This window comes from Nilaparvata lugens, chromosome Y (genome assembly GCF_014356525.2).
Source record: "Nilaparvata lugens isolate BPH chromosome Y, ASM1435652v1, whole genome shotgun sequence".
In the NCBI taxonomy this organism is placed as follows: domain Eukaryota; kingdom Metazoa; phylum Arthropoda; class Insecta; order Hemiptera; family Delphacidae; genus Nilaparvata; species Nilaparvata lugens.
The window spans coordinates 3,073,052-3,096,231 of record NC_052519.1 but is presented as its reverse complement, the minus strand read 5'-3'; the positions used below and the strand labels follow the sequence as shown (position 1 = coordinate 3,096,231).

Below are 23,180 nucleotides of genomic sequence, written 5' to 3'. Positions count from 1 at the left end.
AGTTTTAAATTTATGTTTTTGCAAATTTTTCATCAATAAAACTGGCAACACTTCCGGTATCAATAAGAGCTGGTGTATTTATTCCATTCACCGAAACAATAATTGTAGCTTTAGAAAGATTATTGGCTATACCAGCTGCAGTAATAGTTGACGTAGTTAGTTTTCTTTGAGCGTTTTACTTTTACACACATGGGAAAAGTGTCCAATTCGGGAACATTTATGACAAGTCTTTCCTATTGCAGGACATTCTTGAGAATTTGAGTGTTTTTATATCCGCAACGTTGGCATTGAACGGATTTCTCTACAATTGCCTGTCGATTTTGGGTTACAGCATTAACATCTGAGAAAGATTCACTCAAGCTTATGTTTTTATTTTCTTCAACAGAGTTTGTATAACAAGTACTTTAAAGGAGTCGGCATATGTTTTTGCGGATTCAAGAACACGTGCTTGGAAACGGTTTCTTGTAGACTCAAATCTCCTTGTTGAAAAAGTTTCTCTTTAATTTCAATAGAACATAACCCTGAAACAAGAGCATCTCTAATATGCTCGTTTTTGTTTTCTTCGGCTGACACTCTAGTGAAGTTACATGATAAGCTTAATCTTTTTAGTTCAGAATAGTAGTGATCAATGGACTCACCTATTTGTTGTTTTGCATTAGCAAGGCAGTATCGTGCATAAATTTCGTTCTTCGGTTTAACGAACATATCTTCCAACATGGATATAGTTTCTTCATATGAAGTATAGCTTTCCACAATTTCGTATAAAGCAGGTGATAAGAAGTTTACCAATATTTTCATTTGTCTTTGGTTGTCGTTCCTTCTAAGAAATTTCGAACGTCTTTTCCAATGTTTCCACTCTCTCTCTGCCGTAGGCGAATCTGGGTCGATAGATAATTCCTTTGGCTTGAGAAACTTGTCAATATGTGATTCCATCTTATCTTCTTCGTAGTTACGGTTTTCAATCGTTTTTGTCTTTTTCTTTGTCGGCATTTTATTTGATTAAATTGAAATAAGTAAACTCTTCATTTGTAGAGCTTTAATCAAATAAAATGAACATGACTTTCTACTAGTAACGGATCAACAACATTTGATATTATGAATGAATCAATGACAACGAAAACATATGGTTTATCATATCACCATTATTGTTCACAATCTATTTGACTTTACTGTTTGTAAATACTTTTATGCATAGTATTATGCCAGTTATTTCTGTAATTGGAATTGCTTCCACTATTATTCAAATAGGCTGAATCCAATTCATATGACGTATTTTGTAAATGTGTGCATCATGCAAGATACTGATGATTGAATTCCTGTTTTAGAAAATCATCCACCGTATTGCCCAATGGTCTGACCCATTTACTCATTAATTAAAGTAAGGCCAAAGTAGAAGATGTATTAACCAGTTGGCTACTAAGTTTTTGCGAAATTCAGATGAAACCTTCACAAGAACCACATTATTTATTAGATGCGCGCGTAAAATGAACATCTTTGGAACCAAAAGTACACTTTTGAAAAGGCTTATTGAACATCAATAATTTACAACATGCATTAGTTACCGTTACAGCAACCGAAGAATCAGAATGGGGAAGTCACTGATCAGAGGCTTTTAAATCTGATATCAAATAGTATCATATTAGAAAAAGAAGCTGATTTAAAAAGTGTGGAGCCACAAATGGCGACCATGTGCTCTCCTAAAATTTAAAAATTGTAGATATATGTTATTTGTTGCAACACGTGCTCTGAACATATTGTATTTAGAATATGAATGCTCGAAGAGCTAGAATAATAAAAAGACCGTTTCTCGAAACTATTGAGAATGCATTTGAATAGCTACCTAGCCAGATGACTGGGGTTATTATTCTTTTCAAAGTAGTTTGAGACAAAATCATTCTGTCATAGAGAATTGCTAACAATATAGATAACAGTAACGTCAGTCACAGACACGTTTACAATAGAAACCACATGGCCCACTGTGCTTTGTGTCAACCCTTGTATATACCTATAGCATAAGTTGATGGCAGGTGAATGAAAATTGTGAATAGCGATATAGATATATAGTTAGGAGAGAAGAAATATAGATATGTGAGTTAGTTCACAATGTAACCACGTGGTTAGCATATGCTACAATTTTACCACGTGGTTAGCATATGAATATATTAAAGCAATTATTTGATGATCAGTTATTTGAATGGTGATCACATAAAACGATAAACATGATATATGAGTAATGTATTTATAAATTAGGTCATGAAGTAGATTAGGCTATATGTATAAAGTATTCAACAAATAAAATGTTATATAATAAATTATAATTTAATAATTATTATAAGCTAATTAAGTTAGTTGAATCCGATTCATAGGCTAAGGACAAATTTGTAAATAGAATAAATTGGTATATTTGATTGAAACATGTTGACAATGAGTATGAGAAACCTGCTAATTTATTATTGAGTAGTAATTGATTGGTATCTTATTAATTTGATTTATTCAACTCAATGTAATGATGTACTGTATGACATGTATTTTGTCATTTCATGTATTTGTTATTGAAGTATTTGCCATATCAGATTTATAAGATTGATACTGTATTAATCAAATCAATGCATTCAATTGTCAGTATCCAAACTTCAGAGTTAAATATTGATAAAATATATGATATCATTTGTTTTAATAATGAAGGGGAGCCATATTTTAAAATGATATAACATAATAAACATTATAGTGAATTCAAATTGATATTTGAATTCAATTTGTAAGCATAATATTAGCTGATGAGTTTGAGTGTAGGCGGAGCTAGAGGGCGAAGGGTGATGAGGGGTGGAAAATCGTGGTGCTAGATATAGCAGGCAGACCATGCCTTGCAAGGTTAGTGGCATTTGAGTGGCAGTTTAGTGGCAGTTGAGTTGCTGTTAGTTGCTGTGAGTCTCTTGGATTTTGGACAGTGTTCAGGGTAGGAGTGAGTTTTTGGTTTCAGACTTCAATTATCCTATAGGGAATTGACTGAGCCAGGTAAAGATTGTATTTAGAATTTTCAATTTTTCTCATTTCAAATCCACACCACCCCACCCTAAAAAGCCCAAAAACTATATCAATTACATAGCATCAAAGTAAACAGCAAATTTAATTATTTAGCTCTTTAAATACAAATCTGTAGATACAGTTTTAATTAACTTCTTGAAGCTTACAGTTGAAATTTTCTTCTAAGCACAAATAATAGTTTTTTTTAAAGCAAGGCTCCCCTAATCATATTCATTCTTAAAATTATCAATTCTCTTATTTTTGACTATAATCATATTTTTAACTAGAGTTGTTCAATATTTTGATTTAATTACTTATTTTTCAAGTAACTGATAAAAGTAATAAGAACTGTTTGTTTAAATTTGTTGTTTAAAATTAAACTTGAACTGTTGTACTTTCAAAAAACTAATCATCTTGTATTTATATCTAATCATTACTATATTTTGATCAATTTTTTATAAATTCATATAAATTTAAAGTTCAATAATAAATTCATAATTAACCTTTGTTTTGCCTTTCACTTCGTACATTCCCTTACACACGACCCTGATCTATCTATCTTTATCTTTTCTTCAATACTATTATTAGTTCAGTGAGTGAATATAAGTATCCACACAGTGATGAAGTTGACAGTAATTAAATTTTATCAATTCAATCAATTCAATTTTATAGTTTAATTTTATCAATTCTAGTAAATGATTGGCGCCGGGCAAATACCGTATAGAGTGAGGGAGTTCGAAACCCACTCTAAACAAAGACCGAAGTGGGAAAGAGTTCAAAATGTCGCCGCAACTAGGGGCCAGATTCTGAGTTAATCTGCTGAAGTGTATCAAGTGAAAGTGCATAATAGTGAATTGGTATACATAATCATCTTCATTTGTGTGAAATTCTTATTGAGTGTACAGAAGTGTGTGATTAATATTGTTATAGTATTGCAGGTAGGAAAGTTATCCATTTAAATCTTCAAATTCTCAGTGTTTAACTATTACTTGATTATTTTGTATATCATTTTTGAATTCGTATTGGTGGCTCAACTATATGTAGATTTTTATATTGGTTATAGGAAATTTGATATAATTTATTCTCATTCAATACTTTGGGGGTAGCTTTATTTAAAAAGTCTGTTATTTGGGTTTAATCAATCATTCAGTATGTTATTTTGGTGAATATAGTTTGGGTTATATTAGTAGAATTGGGTATAGAAGTAGAGAATAGAAGCCCTGAGTATAGTATCATTTATATCTTTTGTATATTATTTTATCCAGTCAAGCATCATAGAAATTAAATTTTAATTATTTATTTGTGGGTGTAGTTCATTAAACAGTATTTTAATCTTCTGTATGAACATTTTTGGGTCATGTATGAGCTTCGTGATAAGTAGGATTAGTAATAGGTTCGAAGTATAGGTTACCTATGTCAGGATATTTTCTTAGAAATAGGCTTGTAAACACACTTCAATCAGACACAATGGCAACAAATGAGAGCAGCACAACAAATTTCGAAAGCAGTGAGGGCAGCACAGATAACACCATTGAGAGTCAGGAGCAATATTCACTGGAGATGTTACCGAATTCTGACATGGTAAATCAACCTGGTGACTCTCACGACGACCAAGAACAAATTCGAGTGAAAAAGGCTGTAAAGTAGGACTATCAGGGAAAGAATGGACAAGATTTTCAACTTATTAACAAGTATGAGGGAAGATATGGGTGCCAGTTTCGAAGAAAGCCGGACAAGTATGAGCAAGCAATTCGAAGAAAACAGTAAGAAATTGGAGGAAATAGTAAGAAATGGAAGAGAATAAGAAGAAATGAATGAAAAGTTAGAAAAGTAAGTAGCAATGTAGAACAGCTGGAGAGAAGATTTGAGAAGAAAATGGAGGAAAAAACTAAAGAGATTTGTGGTGAGATAGCAATAAAAATAACAGCAGTTGAGAAAAACGTCGAGAGAATAGATAAGAGACTTTCAACAGAGATCGCATCGGTGAGAAAGGAGCTATCAGAGAAATCAGGTGGAATGGAAATGCAGCCTTTAAAAGATTTGAGGAGCAGCTCGCGGAATTTTACAGAGAGAAGGAGAGGATGAAAACGGAATTCGAGAAGGCCAGGACACAACCGATTATCGTCAAAACACAGCTGTAGGGGATTGGATGAAGTGCCAAAATTTGAGAAATATCTGGAGAATCCTATGCATTTTTGATTAAGTTGAAAGAATATTTGCGGCGTAGTGGAAAAATTAACTGGAGTGAGCAATCAAGCATCATTGAAAAGTCATTCGATAGTCAACACTCAGCATGGTGGATGATTATTCAGGCTAGCATTGACTCTCTGAACAATTTGAGGAGCGTTTCACTAATAAATTCTGGAGCCAACTCACTCAAGTTCAGTGCGAGAGAGATTGAGAACCGGAAAATTTATTAGAGGGAGGAAGTTAAACGCAAGTGAGTACTTCATAAAGCAGATGCTCATTGCAAGGAATTTGACACCGGCACTCTCGATGAAGAAATCATAATAAAACTAGTCAAACACTATGGAACTGGACTGGAAACAGCTAGATTCAATAGGAATGTTAAGACAGTGCCCGAGATGGAAAAACTATTGGAAGAATGGAGCTTGCAGAATATCGATGTTGAGAAAAATGAATTAAGGGAGAAGCGTGAACAAGAAGAGGAGAAGATTTCGGTTCAAAGAGAGGAACGAAAAAGTCCGCCAATGAAGAGAAGGGAGACTGTTAACATCGGTAATGGACAGCAGAGTCGGGACAACAATCTGACTTTCAACGGCGATAAGGAAGAGGAGGATTCATTCGAGATGGAAGATGGAATAGCGACCAGAATGCTAATTGGCAGAACACCAATTCGTCACCAAATGTGAATTGGAGGAGGAGAGACGTGAATCAGCCACGCAGTCAGCAGGTCCAGCAGGAGAGAAAGAAGACAACACAATGCAACGATTTGAAGAAAGGAAATCCGCAAATAAAGAAACAGGATATGGAGATGATAATTTCGGATCAAGGGGAGCAATCAATCATGATACTACTCGCAGAGAAGTATGCTGATGACAATGGAAAAACACTTCAACGGAATGAAAACTGGAAAAGAGGACAGAATGACTACCGAGAAAGAGGGTCGTTTTCAGATGATAACTGGAGAAGAGGTGAACAATGAGATGGAAATATGGAACGTGACATCCCCAGATGATTATAAATGGAGCAATTTTCTAGTTGAGAAAGTATGTACTAATATATATAATAAGTCCATTAGTGTGAATAGATAGTATATTAAGAAATCATAATAATGAGAAATGGACAGTAGCTTGTGAACAATTAATAAACAATGAAGGGGGGACAACAAATGACTCACAAGAAGGACAGAATGAAAGTGTAAGGGCTAGAGTAGAAAGAGAAGTGGTAACACCTGCGAGATGAGCGAGAGACATGAGAAGGAGTGAGATGGAGAATGTATTGTTCACGGAGTAAACAAGCCAGTAAGCATTGTGCGGAATTCACACAAGGGGTGGATTGAGTAGCCTTATTGTGTGAAGGATGCACCATGCTGAAAAACTTAACTGTAAATATGTGTAGCTGGTAGATTAAATTGTACAGTACAGTATGATGAGGAAAGATAGAAACGAAAGAAAAAAAATGGAGCAGCGGACTGAGTGGACATCATCAGCTACGAGTCACTAGGCTAACGGCCAGTCAGAATTCCACGTAACATGCAGCATCCAATGATCTGGTTGTACCGCGATGGAGAACTACAGTGATCTTCAAACTTCTAGACCGTCCATATTATGAGCTCATGTTGTGGTGTCTGAAGTGTGAGAACAATAATTTGCATTACGTAGTTTACTCTTAATAACCATCCTTTTAGTGTTAATATCGCAAAGACTAAACTCATGTTTCATTTAGTATTTGCTCTTGAGGGGGGTTTTGAGCCACAAATGGCGACCATGTGCTCTCCTAAAATTTAAAAATTGTAGATATGTTATTTGTTGCAACACGTGCTCTGAACATATTGTATTTAAGAATATGAATGCTCGAAGAGCTAGAATAATAAAAAGAACCGTTCTCGAAACTATTGAGAATGCATTTGAATAGCTTACCTAGCCAGATGACTGGGGTTATTATTCTTTCAAAGTAGTTGAGACAAAATCATTCTGTCATAGAGAATTGCTAACAATATTGATAACAGTAACGTCAGTCACAGACACGTTTACAATAGAAACCACATGGCCACTGTGCTTTGTGTCAACCCTTGTATATACCTATAGCATAAGTTGATGGCAGGTGAATGAAAATTGTGAATAGCGATATAGATATATAGTTAGGAGAGAAGTAAATATAGATATGTGAGTTAGTTCACAATGTAACCACGTGGTAGCATATGCTACAATTTTACCACGTGGGCATATGCATATTATAATGATTAAAGCAATTATTTGATGATCAGTTATTTGAATGGTGATCACATAAAACGATAAACATGATATATGAGTAAATGTATTTATAAATTAGGTCATGAAGTAGATTAGGCTATATGTATAAAGTATTCAACAAATAAAATGTTGTATAATAAATTATATTTAATAATTATTATAAGCTAATTAAGTTAGTTGAATCCGAATTCATAGGCTAAGGACAAATTTGTAAATAGAATAAATTGGTATATTTGATTGAAACATGTTGACAATGAGTATGAGAAACCTGCTTAATTAATTGAGTAGTAATTGATTGGTATCTTATTAATTTGATTTATTCAACTCAATTGTAATGATGTACTGTATGACATTGTATTTGTTCATTTCATGTATTTATATTGAAGTATTTGCCATATTAGATTTATAAGATTGATTACTGTATTAATCAAATCAATGCATTCAATTGTCAGTATCCAAACTTCAGAGTTTAAATATTGATAAAATATATGAATATTTTTTTAATAATGAAGGGGAGCCATAGTTTAAAATGATTTAACATAATAAACATTATAGTGATTCAAATTGATATTTGAATTCAATTTGTAAGCATAATTTAGCTGATGAGTTTGAGGGTAGGCGGAGCTAGAGGGCGAAGGGTGATGAGGGGTGGAAAATCGTGGTGCTAGTATATATGCAGGCAGACCATGCCTTGCAGGTTAGTGGCATTTGAGTGGCAGTTAGTGGCAGTTGAGTTGCTGTTAGTTGCTGTGAGTCTCTTGGATTTTGGACAGTGTTCAGTGTAGGAGTGAGTTTTTGGTTTCAGACTTCATTATCCTATAGGAATTGACTGAGCCAGGTAAAGATTGCATTTAGAATTTTCAATTTTTCTCATTTCAAATCCCACACACCCCACCCTAAAAAAGCCCAAATAACTATATCAAATTACATAGCATCAAAGTAAACAGCAAATTAATTATTTAGCTCTTCTAAATACAAATCTGTGGATACAGTTTTAATTAACTTCTTGAAGCTTACAGTTGAAATTTTCTTCTAAGCACAATAATAGTTTTTTAAAGCAAGGCTCCCCTAATCATATCATTCTTTAAAATTTATCAATTCTCTTATTTTTGACTATAAGCATATTTTTAACTAGAGTTGTTCAATATTTTGATTTAATACTTATTTTTCAAGTAACCTGATAAAAGTAATAAGAACTGTTTGTTAAGTTTGTTGTTTAAAATTAAACTTGAACTGTTGTACTTTCAAAAAACTAATCATCTTGTATTTATATCTAATCATTACTATATTTTTGATCAATTTTTTATAAATTCATATAATTTAAAGTTCAATAATAAATTCATAATTAACCTTTGTTTTGCCTTTCACTTATACATTCCCTTACACACGACCCTGATCTATCTATCTTTATCTTTTTCTTCAATACTATTATTAGTTCAGTGAGTGAAATATAAGTATCCACACAGTGAATGAAGTTACAGTAAGTAATTAATTTTATCAATTCAAATCAATTCCATTTTATTAGTTTAATTTATCAATTCATAGTAATTGATTGGCGCCGGGCAAAATACCGTATAGAGTGAGGGAGTTCGAAACCCACTCTAAACAAAGACCGAAGTGGGAAAGAGTTCAAGTGTTAACCAATAATCTACTTTTGATTGTCCGATACATATCACTAAAAATAAACAGAACCTACGTAAATGTTGATGTTCAAAGTTCATTATTGTTAATATTTAATCTGTCGCAATAGGCCTACAGTAGAATAATCGTGTATAATTTTCTTCTTTGTTTTGTTGTTATTGCACCATGAGAGATCCATCTATTTCTAAAAAATTATAAATGTGTGAATGTGGACGATATAAATAGTTCTATGATGTTGTAATGTTATCTTGGTTAATGAGTGATAAATATAATAATTAGCTACTAGAATCACTATTATCCTTATTCTAGATACTTATTAATAATGTTACAACTGAGGATTCCCTGTGATTTAAAAATTAAAAAATTATGTAGTGTCTCCTGATTGTAACGATGAGTAATGAAGAATGAAATACAATGGGATGAATGAATATTTACCAAAGATCATTACTAAATTTATTCTTAAGCATGCAATGCAGGAATTCATCTTCTATACCCATTCCTTCATTGTTACTAGATTATCACATCTAAATTAAGGGGATAGCTCTCAATGAAATTTAAAACTCAAACAAGACACATACAACCAGAAACTCTCAATAAGATGAAACATTGAACATTAATTAATGATCAGGAATGATTCTATATATAACTTATGTTGAACAATGCAATCAGTCCATAATGACAGACAAAAAACATGACTAGACTTTGTGGTTGATTTTTCAAGAATTCCCTTGAGTAGTCCTCAATTAGTATTGAATTTTGACATTTTTTCTCGTGAAAACTGTACTTGTACAAAATTCATTCGTGATCAGGAATGATTCAATATATGTTCAACATTGCATTCAGTTCAGAATAACAAAAGAAATGCCATGCACTTGACTTCTGTGGTAGATTTTCCAAGAATTCCCCATAGTATCACTATAACTGGAATAAACTTTGGAATTTTTTTTCGTGAAAACTGTGCTTGTACAAAATTCATTCGTGATCAGGAATGATTCAATATATGTTCAACATTGCATTTAGTCCAGAATAACAGAAGAAATGCCATGCACTTAACATTTGTGGTAGATTTTCCAAGAATTCCCCATAGTATCACTATAACTGGAAAAAACTTTGGAATTTTTTTTCGTGAAAACTGTGCTTGTACAAAATTCATTCGTGATCAGGAATGATTCAATATATGTTCAGCATTGCATTCAGTTCAGAATAACAGAAGAAATGCCATGCAATTGACTTTTGTGGTAGAGTTTCCAAGAATTCCCCATAGTATCACTATAACTGGAATAAAACTTTGGGATTTTTTTTCGTGAAAACTGAGCTTGTACAAAATTCATTCGTGATCAGGAATGATTCAATATATGTTCAACATTGCATTTAGTCCAGAATATCATCAGAAATGCCATGCACTTGACTTTTGTGGTGGATTTTCCAAGAATTCCCCATAGTATCAATATAACTGGAATAAAACTTTGGAATTTTTTTTCGTGAAAACTTCGCTTGTACAAAATTCGTTCGTGATCAGGAATGATTCAATATATGTTCACCATTGCATTCAGTCCAGAATATCATCAGAAATGCCATGCACTTGACTTTTGTGGTGGATTTTCCAAGAATTCCCCATAGTATCACTATAACTGGAATAAAACTTTGGAATTTTTTTTCGTGAAAACTGTGCTTGTACAAAATTCATTCGTGATCAGGAATGATTCTATATATGTTCACCATTGCATTCAGTCTAGAATAAAAATAAATGCCATGCACTTGTCTTTTGTGGATGATTATTCAAGAATTCCCGATAGTATCACTATCACTGATATTGAACTTTGCATTTTTGTTTCGTGAAAACCGTGCTTGTACAAAATTCATTCGTGATCAGGAATGATTCTATTATGTTCACCATTGCATTCAGTCTAGGATAACAGAATAAATGCCATGCACTTGACTTTTGTGGTATATTTTCCAAGAATTCCCCATAGTTTCACTATAACTGGAATAAAACTTTGGAATTTTCTTTCGTGAAAACTGGCTTGTACAAAATTCATTCGTGAAAAGAAGTGATTCCATATATGTTCATCATTTCATTAAGTCCAGAATAAAAGTATAAATGCCATGCACTTGACTTTTGTGGTTGATTATTCAAGAATTCCCAAGAGGATACCTATAAATGGTATTAAACTTTGGAATCTTTTTTCGTGAAAACTGTGCTTGTACAAAATTCATTCATGAAAAGAAATGATTCTATATATGTTCATCATTTCATTAAGTCCAGAATAAAAGTATAAATGCCATGCACTTGACTTTTTTGTTGATTATTCAAGAATTCCCATTGTAATACTATTACAAATATTGAACTTTGATTTTTTTTTCGTGAAAAAACTGTGCTTGTACATAATTCATGTGTGGTTGAAGATGATTCAATATATCATGTTTTTGACTTGGATACAGTATTTTATTCATTCAAAGTAATACAAACCGTATTTTCACGCCTGCATGAGCGGTAGAGTAGCTGGCAGATAGCCAGCATAGGTAAATAATCAATGATATGTATGACCTTGACTCCATCTTCAAAAGCGTCTAAAAAAAAAACGGTGCTTGTACAAAATTCGATTTTTGCATATTCAGACGACACAAAATTCGTAGTTTATTGTCAATTTTTTTCGGATTTTTTCTGACATGTGCACTACAAGTTCACACTTCCAGCATAGGGAAATTAGCATTGAAAAATGACCTTGACCGCGACTTCAAATGCGTGTAAAAAAAATGGTGCTTGTACAAAATTTAATTTTTGGATATTCTGCCGACACAAAATTCATAGTTTATTGTCAATTTTTTTCAAATTTTTTTGGGCTTGTGCACTACAAGTTCACGGAGCCGCTCTCGACTAGAGTCGAGTCTCTATCGACCTCAATCGCGTAAATGTGAGTTGACTCTAAGAGTACAAAGAGTAGGGTAATAGAATTGGAATAAGTACTAGCAGAGACAAATAATAATCTAGGTATTTTTCTGGTATGATTGCAGCTCAAATTTGAATTGAATAGAAAATGTTGAATCAATATGTAGGGCCTACGGTAAATAAATTCACCTCTACATTGGAAATTAATGAAGTATGACATTTCGGAGTGAGATATGATGCTATACTATAAATACTGTTCTATTTCATGATGATAAAATCAGTGGGAATAATCTTTAAAATAATCATAATTATTGAAAAGATCAATTACTGATGAGTAAAAATCTCACCAAATCGAGCGATGAATAATATAGAGCCGCCTTAGTTGTGCCAACATTGTAGAAGAAAACTGGGAACTGAGTCAAGTAGATGGCATAGGCCAGTCGAGTGAACACTTTGAAGTATTTCCACGACAGAAACTTTCCAAACCAACCTGAAACAATTATTCAGAATTTGAGAAATTAAAAGAATTGGTAGGTACAATATCGATTAGAGAATCATAGAAATGGAGAGAACCTTTCCAAATTAAAATTCATGACAGAGTAATATGCATGACTGTTTTTCGGTCCCATCATCAAAATTTTCTTCAATTTGTGTGAATACTGTATTCTCTATTGTAGAGCCAATACAATCTATGATATAATAAAGGAAATAACTGGCTTATACACGTAGGGAATAGGAAATTCACGAATGACGCATCATCACGTCTGAACTTCTCAATTGATTAACTTGAAATTTTGCATATAGATTCATAATTCACCGAGGATGGTTATAGGCCTATTTTAATTCTTCAAGATTTCAGTAGGTCAAGTTTTTAGTTTATCAAGTTTTTTATTAAACCCTTGCGGAGAATGAGCTACCTGCAAGTATAAGCTATAATATTTCATCTATATTTGGTTTTAAAACATTTAAATTTCAAAATATGCTTTATGAAACTATCCTTATAAGACTGCAAGGCAACCCATTTAAGGCTATATGATTGTGTAACCTTATCTAGATTTGGGAGAGGAATATCACAAAGTTACCTCATTTTCTTCTACCTATCATTTCAATGATGTACCATACTTATTGTGACAATAAATAAGTAAAGAATAAAATTATGAATAGGAACATTTTTGGACGAAAACCTCTGTTGGTTCATCCCGTATTTGGCAATTAATTATCTATACTATAATAAAGGAAAGAACTGGCTTATACACGTATGGTACGAGAAATTCACGAATGACGCATCATCACGTCTGAACTACTCAACTGATTAACTTGAAATATTGCTTAAAGATTCTCAATTGACCGAGGATGGTTATAGGCATATATTTATTTAATTCTTCAAGTTTTCAGTAGGTCAAGCTTTCAGTTTGTCAAGACCTTTGCGGATCACGGGTTACCTGCTAGTTTCCATGAATGAATGGATTATGGATGAATGAATGAATCAATCAATCAATCAATCAATCAATGAATAAATGAATGAATGGATGAATAAATGAATGTATGAATGAATCAATGAATCGATGAATGAATGGATGAATGAATGAATGTATGAATGAATGAATGAATCAATCAATCAATCAGTCAATGAGTGAATGAATGAATGAATTAAGTAGCTCACCTCCGTAACCATAATGAGAAGCCAGCACTCCCCATGAGATAAATGTGCACCATAGAATGGGAGAGAATGCTGAGTACATGGCTGCTTCAACTGGATCATAAACATATCCCAGGAGAGCCGTGTTGTAGGGACCAATCAACACCACTAGTCCCAATGTAAGACCAAACAGCCATCCAAATGCTACTGTCATCTAGAAGAATTGAAGATGACCAAAGAGTTAGAAATAAAGTTAAATCATAATATGTAAATAATAGAAGAGTGATAGGTGATGTTAAGATGGATGTGTGGGGTTTCAAGAAAAGATAAAATAAGAAATGAATTGATCAGAGGCACTGTAAAAGTTGGACCACTGGGAAAGTAAATGTAGGAGACAAGGATGAGATGGTTTGGGCATGTACAGCGACGTGAGGAGGATTATGTTGGACGAAGAGTGCAGGATGGTGTGAGAGGACGAGGTAGACCTATGATGAGGTGGGGAGATAGAATAGCGGCTGACTTGCGGGAGAGTGGTTGGAGGAGAGAGCAAGCATTTGATAGGGCTTTGTGGAGAGGCAGACTAAGAGGAAGGAATGCCTTATCCCATTTAAATGGGATAAGGCACAGCCAAAGAAGAAAAAGAGTGATAGGTGGTAAAAAGTCTTCTTATTTTTATTATTGTCATTTGTTACGTAAAGCCACAAATCTGAGCAGAGCTCAAGTGGCATGTAACATGTCATGAAGATTTTTCTATGCAAAGTGTATGTATGCATCTGTATCAACTCAAAGTGTAAAGGCACCACAATATTCCTTCATTGTATAGGGACACGCTTTTACAAGTACATTAGTAATTGAAGACAAGGATAGCCTATGACTACCACAAAACCTTATTCTTCCAGGCAGACAATCGAAGAGCTCAAGTCCCGATTAATATGGGCCTTTTTCCAGGTGTCAGTTTGTGAGCCGGGTACTGATATACAGCTGAACTCAGTAGTCTCTATTTACGGTTTTAGAATACTTTTTTCACGACTTTTCCCCCCTCCCCCCACCACCCGCACCGATCCTACCCACCCACAACCACCACCTCCGCTCCTGCCACACCTCTCCCGCCCCTCCACCGCTCCTGCCTCCCCCTCTCCTACCCCCCTACACCACCCTTAGAAGGAGAAGATGCTCTCTCTCCCTCACTCTTTCTCTCTGTCAACCACCTCAACAAGGGCAAGCTAAACCAAGGACCGACCCATCATAGGTCCTTGATGAAAAGTCAAGGACCGACGACTCTGCAGCTACCGGACCAGGAAGATGATCTTCGACGCTAAGAGGAAGCTGAAGGGTTCCGGCGTCACCATTCGCGAGGATCTGACTGCGGAGCGTCTCAAGATCCTCAACGCTGCGGCCGACCGTCATGGGCATAGGAATGTCTGGTCATCGGACGGGAGGATCAAGATCTCTATCGGCGAGGGAGGATCCAAGAGGGTCCACACAGTCGAGAGGATGACCGACCTTCAAAAAATAAAGGTAAATTAAATCATTTCAGGATTCGATGACTAAGGTGCCCTTCACTACAATAATAGGAAATTCGTATTAATACATTTCACAGTAGATATACCTTGGCATTTTTCATGAGCTGGTTTTCTGTTCTATAAATGAATCTTTCCACTGCTATTTATGATTATACATGAGGCAATTATTTCAAACTAAGGAGATCCACATTTGTTAATACTGATTAATAATTTATCTTGATATTAATTCCCAAAACTACGTTCAATGCATCAACTACTATACTCCAGAGGGTACTTAGAGAATCATTATCTCTATTCTTACCAAAATTATTTCCATAAAATTATTTCCATCTTCTTCTTCTTCTTTTTCTTCTCTTCTTCTTCTTCTTCTTCTTCTTCTTCTTCTCTTCTTCTTCTTCTTCTCTTCTTTTCTTTTCGTCTTTTTCTTCTCTCCTTGATTAATTCAAGATCACAATACGATGTTCTATTTCTTATTCTATAGTTCAGTTTCATAATTTCTTCGCAATTTGTGCACATTCCTTCTTTCTCTTCTTTTCTTCCCTATTATTATCATTATTTTCCCTGTGATTTTTCCACTAGCTATCCAGCATGTACAAATGTTCATTTTTCTTTCTATATCTATTTATCTTTCTACCTTTTCTCTTTCTATCTGATTACCTTCTACTAATATCCATATATTATATTATAATATCCATATATTTATCCATATAATATTCGATTCTTTCCCACATTAAATCATACTATTCCTCTTCAATTTTATGCGAATATTATTCAGTATCAGTTGTATTATGTATCTTTCCTCTATTGATAACTCTCTTCAAAGATTTTTCGTTTTTCTGCTGGCTTCTTCTTCTCTTTTTCAGTTTTTACTGGATCCCATTTCGCTCTATCTCCACCATGAACACGATCTTCCACTACTGGATTTCATCTCTCTCTATCTCCACTTGGACTCGATTTTCCACCACTGGATTCCATCTCTCTCTGTCTCCACTTGGACACGATCTTCCACTACTGGATTCCTTCTCGCTCTACCTCCACTTGGACCCGATTCTTCCACTACTGGATACCTACTCGCTCTATGTCCACTTGGACCAGATCTCCCACTACCAGTTCTTCCTCAATCTCCATCTTATTCACCATTAGGATTATTCATCACCGAAACTCCACACATCTACATCTTATTGTGTTTAGTGAATTTCTGAACTAGTGCTTGAAATAGTGAAGGGAGCCGAACTGTCAAGGCATACTGAATGCACTCGAATCAAGAGACTTTTTCATTTAGGTTAAGTTTTATCAGTTTCATCCCCATTTCCCCCGTCATGTGAGGTTCTGAGGTCGGTTCACGATTGGTCTGCTGCTTCCATGATGCCTCTTACTGACACGTCAGCTCGCTCGCCCTCAAGTAGGTATGATTATTTCAATAATAGTAATAATGACGCAGGTATGTTTCTAGCAAATAAGCTCCACTCTTTCAAAAAACTTTTCAAGGCTGCTCACCTTAACGTACAATCCCTCAGTTGCCACATTGATGAACTCAGAGCAATCTTCCGTTTTCAGGACTTCAATATAATCGGAATTTCCGAATCATTTTTGAAGCCTAGTATTTCATCAAATTTTGTTGCATTGCCTGGATATAATCTTTTCCGGAATGATAGATTAAATAAAGCTTGTGGGGGTGTAGCAATTTATGTGAAAGATGGTATCAAAACAAAAGTTTTAATCACATCTAAACAAGAGTATTGTTCCAGACCAGAGTTTATGCTACTTGAATTATCCTTATCTAGTAATGATAAATTACTCATTGGTATCTGTTATCGCCCACCAAAAATAGGTCATTTCACAGATTTCGAAAATGCCTTGCTTTCTATTATGCCTTGTTATAACCGTATACTAGTTATGGGGGATATGAACACCAACTTGAACATGACGAATCATAACTTTGACTACTTTCAACTGACTACAATTTTCCAATGCCTAAACATGACTATTTTACCCCTCAATCCAACTCATCATACTAATGAATCAGACACACTCATTGACCTTCTCATTGTTAGTGATCCCAATGAGGTTGTTCAAGCAGGTCAAATCTCAGTCCCAGCTATTCTAGACATGATTTGATCTACTGTGTACTTTCCCATAAGATACCCAAGCCAGAACAGAAAATTATCACTTATAGAGACCTCAAAAACTTTGATGAAGCCGCCTTCCTGACTGATGTGGCTCAGACTCCATGGCATCGAATTGAAGCATTACCCTCAGTTGATGACATGGTCAAGACTTTCGAGAATTGGACTTTGACTTTGTATGACAAACATTCACCTTATGTGACAAGGAGGATTAATAGAAAACGACGAGTACCATGGATGACTGAAGACATACTTAAGATGATGGGACGTAGAGACAAAGCACATAGAAAATTTAAAAAGACATTTGACTTGGACAGTTTGATAGAGTATAGGAGCCTTAGAAAAAGGGTTAAACAGGAATTACGGAACTCAAAGATTAGGTATTTGAATTTGTTTATGACAAACAATAGACAAGACTCTAAACCACTTTGGCAGGGAATAAAAGAATTCGGGCTTGGCAAACAGAAATCGAATCCACAAATTGACTTACCATTGAATAATATAAATGACCATTTCGTTTCACACTCTAACCAACGCGACGAAGTTGTCATTGCTAATCATATAGATGATCTTGAAGAGCAGGTTACAAACTTAGATTTACCAATCACTGATCAATTTCATTTCCATCCAATCTCAGAAGAAGACACTTTCAGAGCAATTCAACGTATTCATAGTAATGCTACGGGTGTAGACAAAATTCCTATTAAATCTATCAAGAAGATGTTATTTGCTGTTTCACCAACCATTACATACATTTTCAACAAGTCACTTGAAGAAGGCATTTTCCCTGAAAACTGGAAGTTTGCTCTGGTTCGCCCTCTAAATAAAGTTCCATCACCCAATAAAGTTGAGGATTTTAGACCAATCAGTATTTTACCTGCATTGTCCAAAGTGCTAGAAAGACTCATTCATGCTCAAGTTGTAAAATTTCTAGACAACAATAGTAAGCTTCATAACTTTCAATCAGGCTTTAGAAAATTCCATTCAACTGAGACAGCTCTGCTTCGTGTCACTGATGATATAAGGTTAGCTATGGACCAAAGAAAATGCACCATCCTCACACTATTTGATTTTTCTAAAGCATTCGATACTGTTGATCATACAGTCCTTCTGAATAAGTTGGCTATTCTTGGTTTCAGTCACAACTCGTTAGTTTGGTTTAAATCCTATCTATTAGGTAAGAAACAATGTGTATCTGTTGGTGACAAAAAGTCAACTTGGAAAAATGTTATGCATGGAGTACCACAAGGTTCAATTTTAGGCCCTCTCCTCTTCACTTTGTATGCTAATGACCTTTCTTCCATTATCAAATTCTCCAGTTTCCATACTTATGCAGACGACCTTCAAATCTATTTAAGCTGTCCGATAACAAAAATAAATGAGACAGTTGGAATAATGAATCAGGATATCAATTCGATAGTGGAATGGACAAAGAAAAATGGCCTTAAGCTTAATCCCATCAAAACACAACCCATTATAATTGGATATTCTCGTCTTATAAACAATATTGACCTTGAATTGATTCACAAAATTAGTGTAGACGGTAATGACATTCCTTACTGTAGCTCAGTTAAAAATTTAGGCATTATTATGAATAATACTCTTGACTGGTCAGAACAAGAGTGAACAAAACTTGTAAAAAGGTATTCTCAGCCATGCATGCATTGAAGAAAATGCACGATATCCTCCCTAGAAACATTAAATCATTATTGGTTCAATCTCTCATCTTCCCACATCTAATGTATTGTAATTCTGTTCTTAACAATATGCAAGTCACTCTGAATGATAAACTACAGCGTTGCCAAAATTATTGTCTACGTTTCGTCTACTCTCTCCAACGCCATGATCATATCACCCCAGCCCACATTGCTAGTTCAACATTGAAGCTTCCCGATCAGAGGCTTTTTCGAATAGTCAAGCTTGTTAGAGATATCTTGAAATATGGTAATCCGAACTATTTTAAAGATGATTTCAAATTTGTCTCTGAAGGTAGGAGGATAGATGCTTCACATACTAGAACTGGAGAAAGTACTTTAAGGATACCCAATCATCGAACTACTATTTTCACAAAATCCTTCTTAGTCAGTGCCTGTCGTGCATGGAATACACTTCCTGTTTCTATCAGGTCTATCGCGAGCTTCAACCTGACTTTAAAAAAACATATTTTGGAGCAAATGACTGAAACTGTCCGGCCCTAGAACGATCACATGACAACCATCCCTCACCCATTCCACCAATATAAACCTTTAAATCACGTTATAGAACAAATCGTATATAGAATAAGAATAAGAATAAGAATATTTTTATTGCCGTTAAACAAACTTAATTGCAATAGGCTACGTCAAAAATACAGTCAGTTTTTTAAAAATACTATGTATACATATAATTAAATATTCTTAATAATACAATAAATAATATAATACTACTATAATAATACCTATAATGAAATACAGTCTAATTCTTTAGAGATTATTATTTTTGAATTGTATTTGTGTCAGATACTAGGTATTCATTATTATATTATAAAAAGGGTGGTTCTTTAACCATCTTCTTAAAACATGTTTAAAAGATTTTTCCGGCAGATTCCGCACCCATAGAGGAAGTTTATTGAACATCAGTCGTCTCTGATAAAGATGACTCTTGTGAGTTTTTGATAATCTAATTTGAGGAATAGCAAGATCTGATCGATTTCTAGTGTTATATGAGTGTCCAATACTGTCATACTTATAGAGATTATTTTTTACTTGCATTAAATTGTTATAGATGTATAATGTTGGCACTGTCATGATTTGAAATTTTACAAAACTGTCTCTACATGATTCTCTTGGCTGAAGATTGTCAATAATTCTTATTACTTTCTTTTGAAGAATGAGTACCTTTGTGGCAGTGCTACTATTTCCCCAGAGTATAACTCCATATGCTAACAAGGAGTGAAATAGACCAAAATAGGCTGTTAAAAGTACATCTGAACTTACACAGTATTTCAATTTTCTCAAAAGATATGTCACTCTAGACAGTTTTCTGCACAACATATTCACTTGCTCCCTCCATGTTAATTTACTATCAATATAAAGACCTAGAAGCTTAACAGCTTGATTCTCATTTTCATTATTCAATGAGAAATATATTAGTTCTGTCTTATCATCATTAATTACAAGTTTATTCGCTTCAAGCCAGGTTTTGGATACTTGTATACATTCTAATAGCTTTGTCTTAACATCTGACATATTCTTATGAGAGCACATTAATGTAGTATCGTCTGCATACAGTATAGGCAAGCCTAATGGGATCACACCACAGTGAATGCCATTAATAAATATTAGGAAGAGGAAGGGTCCAAGGATTGAACCTTGAGGAACGCCTGATTTCACATCCAAAATTTCCGATTTTCTATTATTAACAATTACAACTTGTTTCCTATTCAAATATGATTCAATCAGATCTAGTTCCTTTCCAACAATTCCATAAAACTGCAATTTCGTTTCCAAGATACTATGAGAGATACAGTCAAATGCTTTTCGCAAGTCTAATAAGCCTACACCTGTAATCAATCTGTCTTCAAAAGACTCTAAGATCCTATTTATAATAGTCTCGACAGCCATTATTGTATTATGAGCAGGCCTGTAAGCATACTGATGACAATATAGAATATTATTACAATCAAAGTATGCATACATTTGATCAAACATAACAGATTCAATAATCTTACCAATAATAGGGACAATGGCTATAGGGCGGTAACTGTCAGGCTGTGTCTTATCGCCTATTTTATACACAGGACAAATCTTACTCAACTTGAGACAATTAGGAAAAGTAGCTTCAGAGAGAACAAAGTTTATTAAAAAGGTAAGTGGCGTGAGTATACCAGTAATAATGTTTTTTAATATTGAATTACTAAGTCCATAGACATCACCAGCATGTGAGGAACTTAGATTTTTCACACTATCCAGAACTATTTTAGAGCTCACCTTCTTCCATTTAAAACTATTTTGAAGTTCAATTGGCATGACAAACTTATCAAGTAACACTACTGGGTCTTTCTCTGGAATGTGAACATTATTGACTTTATCAGATACATTAATAAAATAATTGTTTAGAACATCAACTGATACTGGTATTTCTTGCTTGGTTTTATTTTTACATGATTCTGTTTTTATGATATTCCAAGCTGTTTTGCATTTATTTTTTGAATTTCGAATACAATTATCATTAGCTTTAATTTTAGATTTTGCAATAGTTTTTTTATAATCTTTTTTGAATGCTATGTATCGCTGCCTATCATCCTCATCACTGCTTGATTTCCAGTTGTTATATAAGATCAATAACATAACTCTCATATTAGCAATAGTTTCATTGAACCACGCATTTTTTTGTTTATTTTGTGGCCTCATAGTATAGCTCACCACCGGACAACAGCCATTGAAATTGTTCACTATCATATTCATGAATTTTTCGAAAGCATCATTGACATTCTCTATACAATACAAAGGCGTCCAGTCAACATTCCTGAGACTCTTCTCCAGTTCATGTAGTTTAAAATCATTTATTATTCTCTTAGTTTCAATTGATTTACCAGTTTTTGGTTCATTTTCTGTAATGGTAAAATCTAACCATATTCCAGCGTGGTCGGACAATACGCCCTCCTCCAACATACTGACTTTATAAGAGCCAGGCTGTAGATTCGCCGCAATATTGTCCAAACACGCCTTACCTCTTGTAGGCAAATTATTTACACAGAACAAATCAAAAGTTCTGAGAAGGTTCAAAAAATCTCGACTTTCAGCCCTTGCATTGTCCAAAATATTTACATTGAAATCACCTGTTAGAAAGATATATTTGAATTTTTTATTAATGATAAAGTTCATGAGATTCTCTAGACTGTAGAAAAATTCTCTGACGTCACTATCGGGTGTTCTATAAATATTAATCACAACTATACTTAGTTCAGTCAATTTTACTGCTGATGCTTCACAAACAAAATCCCTACCGTAAGCAGTGAGATCAATGGTTTCAAATTTGTTTCCCTTCTTCACATAGATTGCCGATCCACCATGCGACCTAGGCGGCTCTCTTCAGTAGAAACTCCCTAGACTAAAATTCTCTGGTACATAAAAACCTATTTCTTCATTTGTCGTCCAGTGCTCACATACGCATACAATATCTGCTGCTTTGGTAAGTAGATTAGCCTCCAGTATACCCAATTTATTTCTTATCGATTGAGCATTTGTGAGAAAAATAGTTAAATCCATAACACGCCGGTTGTTTTTCCGTTTATTTAATTTTGCAGTCACCTGAGAGTTTGAAACTTTATTGTCCAAAAGTACATACTCGAGACATCTTTGATTCCTACCGCCATCTATTGAGACTTCAGAGACATGTCGATATCCGTACTTCTTTCTAAAAAAAGAGTACTTTCCTCAAAAATAGCTGGAGAACAGCAAGCATTGAGATTAGGTTCATCCAAAAGCCCTTCGGTTCTTAACGATGCGAGATCAGCACCAAATAAGTCTCTCACATATTATCTCGCAAGCCGTTTGACCATGATCCTCTTCCCTCGTCGGTTGAGATGAAGCCCATGCCTCGTAAAGTGGAATCTTTTCAGGAACGTGTTCATATCCATGAAGTGAATGTTGAGTCCTCCTGTATAGTTTTTCACCGCTCTTGATAGGTAGGCGTTGGCGTAGCTGATATTCTCATTGAGGGCAGGATCGTCGTACCTGTAGGGCACACTGCATACCAGGATATTAGTTTTTAGATCCACATTAGTAAGAGATCGCATTGCTTGGTCCAATGTCAGTTGAAAAGTTAATTATATATATATATATATATATATATATATATTATATAAACTCATGTTGAGAGCATCTTCTCCTTCTAAGGGGTGGTGGAGTGGGCAGGAGA

General features: G+C 34.4%; 1 protein-coding gene across 1 annotated transcript; it reads right to left on the bottom strand.

The window, feature by feature from the left end:
* Positions 1-12,311: 12,311 nt before the first annotated feature.
* Positions 12,312-23,058, bottom strand: LOC120355189 (O-acyltransferase like protein-like). The gene is made up of 3 exons (XM_039443516.1): positions 22,936-23,058; positions 13,655-13,844; positions 12,312-12,481 (listed from the first exon to the last, which is right to left on the bottom strand). Exons 1-3 carry the CDS (start codon positions 23,056-23,058, stop codon positions 12,312-12,314), a joined length of 483 nt encoding a protein of 160 aa, XP_039299450.1.
* Positions 23,059-23,180: the final 122 nt, after the last annotated feature.

Coding starts and splice junctions, on each gene's coding strand:
- LOC120355189 (XM_039443516.1), bottom strand. CDS start 23,058: ATGCGATCTCTTACTAATGTGGATCTAAAAACTAATATCCTGGTATGC. Junction 13,845..22,935: donor ACGCCTACCTATCAAGAGCG/GTGAAAAACTAT, acceptor CAATTCTTCTAG/ATGACAGTAGCATTTGGATG. Junction 12,482..13,654: donor TTCTCATTATGGTTACGGAG/GTGAGCTACTTA, acceptor TAATTGTTTCAG/GTTGGTTTGGAAAGTTTCTG.